This window comes from Notamacropus eugenii, chromosome 6, assembly GCF_028372415.1.
Source record: "Notamacropus eugenii isolate mMacEug1 chromosome 6, mMacEug1.pri_v2, whole genome shotgun sequence".
Classification (NCBI taxonomy): Eukaryota; Metazoa; Chordata; class Mammalia; order Diprotodontia; family Macropodidae; genus Notamacropus; species Notamacropus eugenii.
In genome coordinates this window covers 305576906-305590715 of record NC_092877.1, presented here as the reverse complement: position 1 = coordinate 305590715, position 13810 = coordinate 305576906, and the positions used below count along the sequence as shown (strand labels likewise).

General features: G+C 34.1%; 1 protein-coding gene across 7 annotated transcripts in view; it reads right to left on the bottom strand.

Moving 5' to 3' along the window:
• The window catches only part of PIKFYVE (phosphoinositide kinase, FYVE-type zinc finger containing), a 118556-nt gene that overhangs the window by 31704 nt on the left and 73042 nt on the right, over positions 1–13810 (bottom strand). For all 7 annotated transcript variants that reach the window (XM_072617428.1, XM_072617426.1, XM_072617429.1 and 4 more), the window contains 9 exons: positions 12974–13074; positions 10346–10417; positions 8854–9025; positions 6276–6454; positions 4442–4555; positions 3405–3513; positions 3142–3296; positions 2466–2556; positions 826–886 (listed from right to left, as the gene is read on the bottom strand). In XM_072617428.1, coding sequence (XP_072473529.1) covers positions 826–886; positions 2466–2556; positions 3142–3296; positions 3405–3513; positions 4442–4555; positions 6276–6454; positions 8854–9025; positions 10346–10417; positions 12974–13074 — 1054 coding nt within the window. The remainder of the gene's footprint in view (positions 1–825; positions 887–2465; positions 2557–3141; positions 3297–3404; positions 3514–4441; positions 4556–6275; positions 6455–8853; positions 9026–10345; positions 10418–12973; positions 13075–13810) is intronic.

The window sequence follows — 13810 nt, the reverse complement described above, 5'->3', positions numbered from 1 at the left end:
TTTATATTTATTATTTCTTATCGTGATGGTGTTAGGATTCCAGATCTGTGATAATTCTATTTTTATCTGATCTTTTTAAATGGAAAACAAGTTTATTTGTATGATTCTTAAACTAAAAGTGAAGAATATCACTTAGATAATCTGATTTTACAGATAATCTGAGCTTCAGTTTTTTAATTGACTCACCTAAGATCTCATAGTTCACTTGTTACAGAGCTTCAAATATAATCTTAGTTCTTAATCTAACATTCTTAAATGCTATGACACAGCTTTCCACAATGAAATTTCCTTTACTATAATAATGCATAAAACAATAATATTCTTTAAAAAATGTATCATAAATGATTATTTTCTACCAAAAATAACCTCAAGAAAGCTTTTATGAAAATCTCACTTAATCATAACTAAGATGTACTGCTCTAAATCTGGATATTTTCTTTGGAAAAAGATTTCTACATAATTTTTTTCTACAAATTTGACTAGAAGTTCACCAAGTTACTGAACAAAACAGCTTCAAAGACTTAAGTTAGTAAATATTTTTGGGAGAAAAAAGATTTACGGGGGAAAAAAAACAAATATGTCGGGTTTACAGTGAAACCTGAAAATTTACTCTAAACTAGAAGACAAATTTCATTTTATTCCTCTGATTCCTTGCTAACATAGCTTTAATTTATCTGCAGCTAATATATGATTCTTTAAAGCCAATAATATAACAAAAACTCTAGAAACAAAGCACATCACTAATTCCAAGAGAAATAAAAAAATTACAATGACCATTTTAAAAGCTCTCAAGGTAATACAAGACCTTTCAACTGTAGGACAAACCTTTTTCTCCATTCTGAAGTCCAGGAGAAACATTGCGTGGGGATGCATCCATTGCACTTATCTGCAGAGAAGCAGAATACTCATTCTTAAGAAAAGTGTTCAAGATCTACCATGCATGGGTTTGTTCCAATTACTATTCCAATATTTAACAGCTCTTTGTGATTTATTCATCTCGTCCCACAATAATGTCATAATCTATACCCTCAACAGCTATGGTGATTTTTTTATTTCCTAAGGACCACATCCAGGGACATATATTGCTATATATACATATATATGTATTATTGTAATATACACCGTAGTATATCTATATTACTATAACAATATAGATAATACTGTTAATTTTTACAAATTATTTGATGAAATTACGTATTTAGACTCTATGAACAATTCTCAATGAACTTTCAAATTACATTCTTATGGCTATGCTAAAGATTATGTTTCTGCCTCTCATATATTAAATTGACCCAGAAGCATTAACTCCAAAAACAGCACTTGTCAGTATCATTCTGCTAAATCATTAATGACTTCCAAGCAATCCACATAACACTGATGAACTACGGTCATTTCTGCTTATTCCTTTACTAGTCTACTGTTGTCTATACAATAATACAGTTAGCACTATAGTCTAAAGCCTAAAGGAATAAAAATGAAGAAATCGCCTAATTGAAACCCAAGAGGACTCTGATTCAACTCTCTACAAAAATATCCCCAACAAATATCCTGCAATTGGTACTACAGTAAGTATTCCAAAAAAAAACCCACTTATGGAGACCTGAAGACTGCAACTTTTTACGTATATATCAAAAAAGATCCCTGTCAATCAGAATAGTAGAAATTCATGCAGAAGAATAGAAAAAAAGGGGAAGCACTGGGTGTGCCTTTGGCCTGCAGTACTTCCTATGTAATGACAATCAAGTCACTGACTGAACTTGACTATGCAGCTTTCTCAGCTATGAAACAGAAAGAATGAGAATAGCTGACAACAAGGTGGCTGTAAGGATAAAAATCAAACACTATAAGCAAAACTCTTGGCAAACATTTTGCCATCCCACATTCTCCTCACAACAATCTGTGAGGTAGACAGAATTATTATCTATATTTTCCAGATGATAAGGAAACTGGATCTGAGAAAAGCTAAGTGATGTTCCCTGGGTTAAAAAGCAGTTATCTGAAGTGGGATACTATGAATATTATTATTAACAAGTTAATGTGCATTGACTGGCATACTCAAGGCTCTTTGAGAACTGCACATTCAACACTCATAGAACAAACCATAAAACATCAGTCTTTGTAAAATAAAATAGAATCCTATTATAGCAGGTCTTATTAAAGCACAGATTCCTTAATAATGTGGTCTGCCTCATATTCCTTGAAACAGCCTGACTTCATATACTATAAAACAGGTCTAACTTATTACCAGACAAGCTATTTTTCAATTATCAATATTTTTAAAATATTATTTAATAATTAGGAAATATTTAAGTATATTTATTTTAAGTATATATTATTACTATATATATTACTGTAATATATACTACAGTATATCTATATTACTGTAATAATATACTTAATATATTTAATAATATACCAAATATATTTGGTGTCAAACACCAAATACACAAAGCCAAATTCATTACCTTACTATCTTCTCCTTGTCTAATTCTTCCAGGGCTTGGAGGAACTGAGGGGCGCTTTCTCCCTTTTTCCTGCTGGAAAAGATCCTGTAATCTACATTAAAAGACAAAAAGCAAGGTAGTTCTATTTGTTGACAGTACACGCCATCATGCCTATAAATATTTTTTGGCATCTTTGAAATGTGTATTAAGCATGCTTAGCTGAGTCATAATAAAGCTTAAAAGTTTTATCTATATGAATTAAATTTCTCTCTCACTTCTGACCACCCTGGCATTTCAGTCTAATCTACAAAAAACTCAAACTGGATAATGAAATAGACATTCCAGGGGAAATTCCTATTCTGAAAAATGTAAATATTGCATTATAAATTTTAATACATAAAATGAGGTTTAAATAATATCTTAAAATTTAATGCCATAAAAATAAGATATATTTACTGAAACACCTAAAATTGTTATTTTCAGTTTTTAAAAATTTATTTGGCATTTTGCAACATCAATGATGACATATAACAACAAAAAAATTGAAACTTTAGAGTTAAGTACAACATTTTGCAATGAATGAAGACAGTTAATAGATTTTTTTTTAACTAAACAATATCATAGTACAAGAAAATTTGAGAAGAAAACAAAAATAACACAGCAATTAAAGAGTAGGTAAAAATGTTGTTGTTGTTACCTGTTATTCCAGGCTTGGAGCATTTCACAAAGGCTTTGCTTCTTGGCAATCAGAGACTCAAAGACTGACTGTAGTTGCTGAGGGGTTTCTACTGAGGAGCTCATCAGCCTTGCTTGCATCTTCTCAATCCAGTTCTTGAATTCACCCTCCTCCATCTATGAAGAGGGTAAATATTTAGAGTATCTTAAGAGTCTGTCTAAACAAACAAAAGCAAAATTATTATTATAATGGTTGATTTACTTGGTCTTTGGAAAACCAGTTACCTCTTTTTGTGCAAAGATGTCTTCCATCTTTTCCTCTCTTGTTTTGCTAAACGTGTCAGTTTTCAAAGAGGCAAGCCTTTCATCAACAGCAAGATATACCTGTGATACTCTAACAAAGAGAAAAAATAGTTCATGATAAATTAAATTTAACTTTTTATCCCTAGAGAAACAGCAAAAAAAATTTTTAATGAAGTAACTATAGTATTTAAATTCAACTCAAAAGAAAAGTTTAGATTAAAATTTTATAGTTCAACAGTTAATGAAAATTGGCCTTTTACTTATTTTACTGGTATTTTATTATTTTATGATGATCTATGCATGCTTGGTAGTTTCAAAAAGTAAAAGAAAAATTCATAAATGCCATGAAGCTATACCTAACTATAAGAAAAACAATTCAAAATAATTTTAGAACCTTTCTATATTCAACCTCTCTCCCTAATTATATATATAGATACTTACTTGCAATAAAAGCCAAAGAAATTAAAATGAATAAGCATATTTAGCATTTCTGAAGTAGCTAAACCACTATCAGGACAAAATGATTCTTTGCCTTCTCCATCTACTGACATGGAACAGCTAGACTGAGAGCTGCCCTATGAGCCAGAAGAAATGGCTGTGGTCCCATCTCATGATACACCAAACCTGTGACCCCTGGAAAGTCATGTAACATCTCCATGACCTAAAACTATAATCTGCAAACAAGGTGATGACCTGACTTGGTAGAGAAAGGCTCCTCATCTGGGAGTTCTAGAAATTACAGATCCAATCTATATCCTAATTCCTATTTTTGTGACTATGATAAATTAAAAGTTCCAAGTGCTCCAATTTCCTGTACAAAAAGAAAATCTGAAGAAACATTATTTCCACTAAAAAAAAAAAAAAAAAGAACTAAACCTGATCCATTTTTTGATTGTTGTGAACAACAAACTTTAATCTCATTCTCTAATAGCAATATTCTCTCTAATCTAGGTTTCTAAAGCAAATGGTATTAAAGAAAACAGAAAACACTGACAAAAAAAGCCTGGCAAAAAACTTACTTTTGAAAGAAGTCCTTAAGATCCTGAAGAATGGACAGTTTTAATGGGGCCTGGCGTTTGATATATATTTTGGGAAATGGAACACATACTTCAAGAAGCCGAATGGGAGAGTAACTGAAAGAAAAAATGACTGATATGTCATAAACTGAATTAATTTTCCCTACTAGTTACATAGTTATGGATGCTGTGACACTTTCTGTGTACTTTGAGAAGAGTGGTATCTTCACCTAAATTCTATGAGACATGATGGAAAATAACTTTCTAAGAATGACAATAAGAATCTTGCAGATAACTTTCAGCTTTTACAAAAATGAAATCCTAAAACATCTCTCTAAGATATGAGACAATATCCTCATATACTCTGTCTTAGCATGCAGTAAGACCTTAATAAATATCTGTGAAAATGAGCTGAGGTTCCTCTTATCCTTTACGAAAAATGACTTTTGTAGAAAAGTAGCAGCACTATATAATAGATATGGAACTAGATATAGAGTAAGAAAGAACTGCATTCAATTCTCACCTGAGATTTAAAGGTTGTTTAACTCCTAGGCCACTATGATTCTAAGTTTCAAAGCAGGTGCCAATCTGCACTGGTAGAGGTCATTTCCTCTACCAATGAAATCAAAGAGGAGATCCAAAAGCTTCTATGGAAATATCTCTTTGAATGAGCAGAAGGGTTCATAGAAGTTGACCAAACCTTAAGTAATTTTACCTTCATGGCCCCCTATGCCTCTCTGTGCAACCCTTCCTACCTTCTAATTTCTTCACTCTCTTTCCCATCTACATTCCTTCTTCCTTTATGGGAGAGCCCAAGAAAAAATGAACTTTGCCCCTCCCCCCCAGAAACCTGCCTGTTCTGGCTCTAAATGTATCCATCCTTTCTCTTCTGTTAAAATCATGTGATGAACAACTGTAAATGATTTATCTATTCTCAGTCATACAGTGATGCAAGATAATTCCAAAGAACTTGTGATGAAAAATATTCTTCATAGCAATTTGGAACTATGTCCAAAGGGCTACAAAAATGGGCATACCCTTTGACCCAGCAATATCACTTCTAGGACTGTATCTCAAAGAGATCATAAAAATGGGAAAAGGTCCCACATGTACCAAAATATTTATAGCAGCCCTCTTTGTGGTGGCCAAGAACTGGAAATCGAGGAGATGCCCATCAATTGGGGAATGGCTGAACAAGTTGTGGCATATGACTGTAATAGAATACTACTGTACTATAAGAAAAGAAAAACAGCAGGACTTCAGAGAGACCTGGAAGGACTTATATGAACTGATGCTGAGTGAAAAGAGCAGAATCAGGAGAACATTGTACACAGCAACAACCACAGCGAGGACTGTTTCTGATAGACTTAGCCTTTCACAGCAATGCAAGGACCTAAAACATTCCCAAAAGACTCAAGGCAAAAAGCTGTCCACATCCAGAGAAAGAACTATGGAATCAGAATGCAGGATGAAGCAGACTGTTTTCTCTTCCGTTATGTTTTGTTTTGGTTTGGTTTTTCTTATGGTTTCTCCTATTCATTTTAATTCTTCTATGCAACATGACTAATGTGAAAATGTGGTTAATAAGAATGCATATGTAAAACCCACATAAGATTGCATGCCGTCTCGGGGAGGAAAAGGAGAGAGGGGAAGAACATTTAAGACTTATGGAAGTGATTGCTGAAAACCGAAAACAATTTAATTATTTTTTTCAGGACTTACGGAAGTGATTGTTAAAAACTGAAAACAAATTAATTTATAAAAAAAATTTTTTTTAAATAAAAAATAAAAATAAAGTATTACATGACCTTAGAAACTACAGTGCTCTAAATCTTACCTGAAGGAAGCCACCATTTGGTTATAGGAGAAATACTGATGATAATCATGGTGGATAGAGTGACCACATGGTTCAACATTTGCTCTCCGGGTATACTGGTGTCCATAAAATCTAAGCTCAAGGTATTTTGCAAATGACATCGACCATGAATCATTGGAAAGAGCAACAACTGGTGTAACCTGAAATTTAAAATATGCTTAAATATAGCAATTGGATTTTTAAACAAAGTACATAATGACATTTTGTACATAAGTATCTGACAGATTTACTTATACACATACCTCATTCAATCTAAGAATTATACTTCAATATCTGACAAATATTATTAAACATTTAGCAGACAATAAATGACCTCATAAACAACCATAAAAGATTACAACTGGGAGTCAGTAGAAATTAAGCTTTTTACATACAACTTCTTGTATCTCAAGGAAATAGGAGCATATCTTCATGGTGGGGGCTGGGGGGTGAGACACAAAGGATTTGATATATTATCATTTTCTTTTGTGCCAACTATTACCACCAGTTTTTAGTGTTCACTATCAACATTTTTAAAATTTTATTTGCCATACAATGTTCAAAATATAAACAAATGGGGGAAAATAGAAAAGGTTGGTAATGTTCTATAACTTTTCCTGTTCTAATCAACTACAGAAATGTTTTAAAGTTAGTTTAAATTAAAAGCCAAAGCAAGACAGACATTGGCATGCTCTAATTTCACATGACTAATATTTTTGTTTTAACAGTTGACTGGAATTTACGGAGTAGGAGAATGACATGATCAGACCTAGGCTTTAAGAATTTCTCTTTGACCACTGTGGGGAAGAGAGTTTGGAAAGAAGAAAGATTTGTGTCAAGGAAACTAAAGAGAAGGAGCTGCACAAGCATAATCAATAAAATATGGCAACTGACTGGACATGTGGAGTGAAGGCAAGTGAGGAATTAAAGATGATGCCAAGGTAAATCTTCATGCCTGGAAGGATTGTAATAACCTCAAAAGAAAAAATTAAAAAGAATTAATCTGGGAGACATGATATTATGCTTCACAGTCATTATTTCATCTGAGAGCATCACCCTCCTCCCAGTCGCTCAGATTTGACACAGAGTCATTCCCTGACTCTTCTTCCATTCTCCTCACTTATCCCCATCCAATCACAGGTGACCAGTCTCATTCTTTCTACCTCCCCAACATCTCTCACATTTGACTCCCGTGCATTCAAAAGTGCTACTATCCTAGTTCAGGTCTCACCATCATTCACTGTCTTAAATTATTTTAAACGCCTCCAACACTGGTTTCATTTCCATGCCTCCTGTTTCTCCCCTTTTCAACTCATTCTTTACATAGCTGTCCAAATGATCCAGATAATCCGAGGTCTGACTATCACTCCCCTATTTAAATCCTTCAGAGGCTCCTTAATACAGCTAAATGAAACACAAATCCCTCCGCCTAGGAGTAAAGGTCCACCAAAAGCTGACCTTGCATTACTTTCCACCAAAGTGAACTACTAGTTGTTCCCAAATTCCCTCTCTTGCTTTCCTGCTCTGCTTAAAATGTATTCCCTATACTGAGCTTTGTCTCTCAGAATCCTTATCCTTCAAGATTCAGTTTGGTTGCCACTCTCCTTTGATCCTCCAAGTCATTGGTCTTCTCCTCCTCCTCAAATAGTCCTATCTACTGGTGAAACCTGGGTTGATCTATATGGTCCTAGCGCCCCATTTCAGCCTCTGACTAGCATGGGACTGTTAAGTTACTATTTCTACTTCCCTGCTCTGCATTACTTCCTCCTTATTAAGTACTTTGGCAAATATTCTTACTTTACTAGTCCTATAGATAACAGCGCATCATCCCACTGGTATCATACTGGCTCTTTTGTCTCAAATGACATGCAAGGATAGGCCCCAGCAGCTCACAGCCTTTTGAGCAACGATTACATAGCCCACCACCATGTGCTGCCCACAGTGAGCAGGGAAGCCACACAATGTCCTCCTCCCCTCATGAGTAGCAATACTAGTCTGGCAATCTGTGTCAGCACTCTTTATCTGAATTCCCCAGCACTACAATCAGTAATGTTCTTTGATTTCTCCCTTGTTCCTTTCATTCCTTCTCATATTATACTTACCTCTGTGTGTGCTGGATGCTTATAATAAGCTGCTAGAGGACAAGGTGGCTAAATCTTGACTTTGCATCCCTAAGTTCTATTAGCACATAGTCTTGCCCATAAGATATACTTAAGAAATATTTTATGTTAACTTAATTCTACCATACAAGGAACTAAAAAAGCATTATTTTAACTGATTATTGTTTAGGGCTACTGAAATCTTTAGGCAGCTAATCAATTCTAACAGTACACTATTAGATAGATAGATAGATAGATAGATAGATAGATAGATAGATAGATAGATATAAAAACAACATATAACACTTGAGTAAAGATGGCTAGAAAATGAAACAAAATTAACAAGATATAAATAACTTTGCCCAACTATTACATACTACATGGGCTTAAAAAACAATAATAAAAAACATGAGACAAGCCAAACAGGTAAATGAATATTAAGAAACATTAATATACATTACCTGTTTACAGATTCTACACCAGGAATAGGTAAGAATTGTGTGTTGATATCCAGGCACTGGAGAATCCAATTCTTTCAGTACGATCTGGACACAACCTTGCCCATGCACAAATCGACGAATATGATGTACCATAGGAGTATCACAAAACATGCTAGGACAATGGTAAGAAGGCCTGTGACAGAAAAGTGAAGTAAATTCTCTTCATAGGTCATAAAATGGAAAACCTTGCCAGAATGCATATAACAAACATTAGGTCAAGAAAGCTTAGTAACTATGGGTAGTCTCACTATAAACCAAAGCACTAAGCAACTTTAATGCACTAAATATGACATTTAAATGAAATAATGAAGGAATTTAGGATAGTAACTCATTCAGATTTCTAAAATTAAGCATAAAAAACTCAGAAAAAAAAGTAAATTCCCCTACAGTTTATCACCAAGACTCTATATATCTTTAAAAAAAAACTGCAAAGCCAACCCAGGACTAAAAAGTAAATAAAACCTTTAAATTCATTCATTCAAGATATTCTGGATTCAGAGAAGTGATATAATGTAGTATATTGGTTCCCAAATTTTTCAAGTCTGAGAGAGGGTCCTCTCTTAGCAAAAAACACTGTATGAAGTACCCTTATAACAGTTATTTTACTATTGGTATCCACTCACAGAAAAAAAGTATGATGACAAAAAGTTACTGCAAATTCAGTAATGCTTCAAAACAAATCTATATTTGTAAGTCATAACAGTATCTATACATATGAAAAACAGTAATACACATGAGACATGTAATTTATTCACGTAATCTGTAAGTATATATACTGAGTTACAATACTTTGTTGAAGCTAAAGATCAAAATGACAATCCTTGAGGTATATATAGAATTGTAAACACCTTACAATAACTGTGCCTCACCCAAACTCATCCCCCACTCCTTCCTTTTCCACAAGTTTGGACTACTTACAAAATGAATTTTAACAAAAAAAAAAACAAAACACTGAACTTGGAACACATGGGCTTTATTCCCAGTTCTATCAGTCACTAGTTTTGTAACAATATCTTCTTTAAATCCTCATCTAGAAAAATGAGGATACTCATACTACCTGTCTCAGATGCTGTTCAAAGCTGTAACAAAGCTTGCTCTTATCATTATCAAAGAAACAGGTTTGGGAAAGATCTGAAGAGATCATCTAGCTTAGCTTTCTAATTTCAGAATCTTTGATTTTCCATCATTTTACTCATTAATAAAACAGGCAATTCCCAGGTAAATCTTGGAAACAGTATGGTAAACAGATAACAAAGAATCAAGAAAAGAACTACTTGGTAGAACAAAGTAACTTCTGTATACTGTGATTTAGTATGTACAAAACTAGGACAGAAAATATCCTGCTAAGGATGACACTCAGAAGTCTTTCCTAAATCACAAATCAATATTTCTTCCCCATTGTACTTAAGAGTATGAGGAAAAAAAGTAGATAGATGGGAAAAATATTTCTTACCTGAAACAATACCTCTCTAAAAATATTCCTAAAGTGAGGTCATTCTTCCCATAAAATTCCATAGTCACAATCCTAAAGGAAGAAATGTCAGAAATATATATTATGTCAAAAGCACATTAGAAGAACTGGTGCTGTCCAGTTATTTCACAAAACTTCTGAGTATTCTGAGTATCCCAAATGTTTTAGTGCAGTTTTAAGCTAATGAGCTAGTAAAGCCTAAAACTGCACTAAGACTTTTGGGATGCCCTGTGTTTACTATACAGCTTTAATAGAAGCAATGCCATATAAGGCTTAATTCCTCATCTGGAAAAACTAGCTCAAACTAGATAAATCTACGGCATCTGTCTCCACTCCTGGTGTCACACACCCCAAAGTTTCTTCTAAAGTTATCTAATAAAAAGAAATTAACTCTCTTATCATCTGAGATTAAAAATGAGGTAGTTTAAGATATTTTTCCCTAGCTGTAAATGTAAAAGGTTCCATCACAAGGAGATTAAGTATTATTACATATAATGGCTTTGGAATGGAAAACCTAGGATTTAGAATCCTGGCTCTTCTTACAATCACTGTGACTATAGAAGTCTCTTAACAGTCAGTACTCAGTAAGCATGTATTGGGAGCTTACTATGTGCACTAAGCACACAGTGCTTAGTTACAAAAAAAGGCAAAGCTCTTCAAGGAGCTCACAGCCTAATGGACTTGATTTCTCTGGGCTTTCAGTTTCCTCATCTATAAGATGAGAGGGCTCTACTAAATAATTTCTGAGACCCCTTCCACTTCTAAATTCAATGATCTATGATCTCTTGGCTCTGGCCATTTTTTTTGTCTCTCTCTCCTTTGTCCTGACTACCGAGCCTTCTCTATCCCCTCTTAATTTAGAAGCTTTCCTATACATAGCTTGTTTTGTATATATTTGTTTGTATGCTGTCTCCTCCATTAGACTGTAAGCTCTCCAGGGGCTCTTTTTGTATCACCAGTTCTTAGCACAGTACCTAGCACATAGTAGGCACTTAATAAACATGTACTGAATTGAATCAAAGATTGTCTAATTGGTTACCTTATTGCAAACAGCTTTTCATAATCACAGTAAAGCTGGTGAACTCTACCTTAGGAACTCAGACAGCTCAAGAGTATGGGTTGGGAGATCTAGTACTCCTTTCCAAAGTCCCAAATCCCGAGGAGAAAGATGTGCCCTTGGAATCCCCAGCTAAAACCTAGAATGCATTTTCTCACAGGAAACAATTTCATAAGTGATACCAAAGTTCTATAGGGCAAGAGTCCTAGATTATCAACATTACAAGGAACCTCAGATTTCCTTTTACAAGATCCTGGTAGAATGGAAAGCATCAGAAAACCTAGGTTTAAGCCCTGACTCTCTGTGATACTTAGACACTGTGTGTTATAGTATTTCAGTGGACTATGGAAGAGTCATTTAATTTCACCCAAGCTGTAGTTTCCTCCGTTATCAAATGAAAACTGGACTAGAAAGTTTCTGAAGAGCTTTAAATATATGAATATATAAATATATGATCCTCTGATCCTAAACTCTAATTACTAAAAAGGGATTATTTCTCCCCCTCTCATATTAAGTCTCCCTATAACATCCAATCCCTGCTGCCTAAGATTTTCTACGCATAATTCTGAAAAGACAGCTAGGTGGTATGGTGAATAGAGTGCTAGAACCTGGAATCAGAAAGATCTGAATTCAAATCCAGCCTCAGACACACTACTTGGGTGACCCTGGGCAAGCCACTTAACCTGTCTCAGTTTCTTTACCCGTAGAAGGGAAACAATAATACCATGTGCTTCCCAGGGTTGCTGAGAGGATCAAATAAGATAATATTTGTAAAGCATTTTGCAACTCTTAATGCCATATATAAAGTTAGCTAGTATTATTATCATTATTATTGTTGTGGCTGAGTCAAGCAAAATAAATCTAATTCCTTTATGACTGCCCTTCAAATGCTTGAAGGCAATGATTAAGTTCTTCTCAAAGGCTTCTTTTCTCCAGGATAAATACCCCAACTTTCTTCAACCATCCTTATATAGCATGGTTTCAGATCTTTTCGCTACCCTGGTTTCATCTTCTTGAGCTAATCGCTACAATGTGAACTTTTAGGACAATAAGTTAGCTACAGGATTCTGAGGACCATCATAGAGACCATCTTCATTAATAATATTAATTCTATAAGAAAGGGTATTTGTCACATGAGATATGCCTGTACTACTTTTATGAAACCAATGTCTGAAAGTTAACTATGTAAACAAAATTGAAAATTTTTCAAACCAATTCTCAGACTTGTACCACAAACATAGAAAAATTTTATTCTTTTCATACTTCTCCAACTACCAAAAGTGGGTTAGGATATCAAGAATTCCTTACCAGAGAGTGTTCATTTTTATACTTCTTAACACTTACTTACAAAGCTTTGTTCCAACTCCTTCAATATGGCATAAACGAATTCTTACAACTAAAAACAATTCTTATGTCTATATCTAAGATTGACAACCAATTTAGAAAAACAGTATATTCATTTTAACTAGCATAAAATAATAATTTAATAAATGCTATCCATTCATTCAAGGAAAAGTGAATGCATACAACAGCATAGGAAAAAAAATTCTTACCAAGGACTAACACATGCACTGGGAGCATTGCTGGATTGGGCAGAGGAACTACTAAAAAGTACACAAAGCCTTTGGTGGTTCACAGCACTCAGACAGTCCACCTAAAAGATGAAGTCACAGTTTAATAGCTAATAATTATTTTAAAGAAAAAGTATCTGTAAATGCAGGCTGTACTAAAGTCCTACTTAAATAATTCACTGTGTCATAGAGGTGACCCTCTATTGTTGAAGGCTATACAAGCAGAGCATAAGCACAAATTCTAAAGGGTCTTCCATCCAACTGGAAAACATCCCAAGTATAAACTAGTGACACAACGTATGCCTGTTATCCAATGATCAGCCTAAGTCCAGAAATGCTCATCACCAGGTTGACCACAAGTTGATGAATTGTTTAATACCACAGCCACTGCAAAAGATCATCTACGATGACTTAAGGAGGAATTGTAATTGATTTCAAAGTGAAAAGTACCCAAACCAATGAAATTATATTACTTTGAAACGTATTTTACAAATAACTACCTATTTTGATGTTTTTTGCCTAGACCTTTGATTTTATATATTATATAGATATGCAAAAATTGACATGGACTATAGTATATTCCTTTGCAATGCACAATGCAATCATCATACTTTTGTTGATTCCTGTATTTCATTTCCCAAATTCTCAATATCATCTCACTCATAAACAAAATGGTTATGCATTAATTTATTCTTCATCCAATATTTATTAAGTACTTTATGGGTGTAAGCACTGCACACATTAATATCTGATACAATGATTATCTGACATGAGCCCTCCTTTCCAAGAGTTTACAATCTAATGGGAGAACACAGAGAC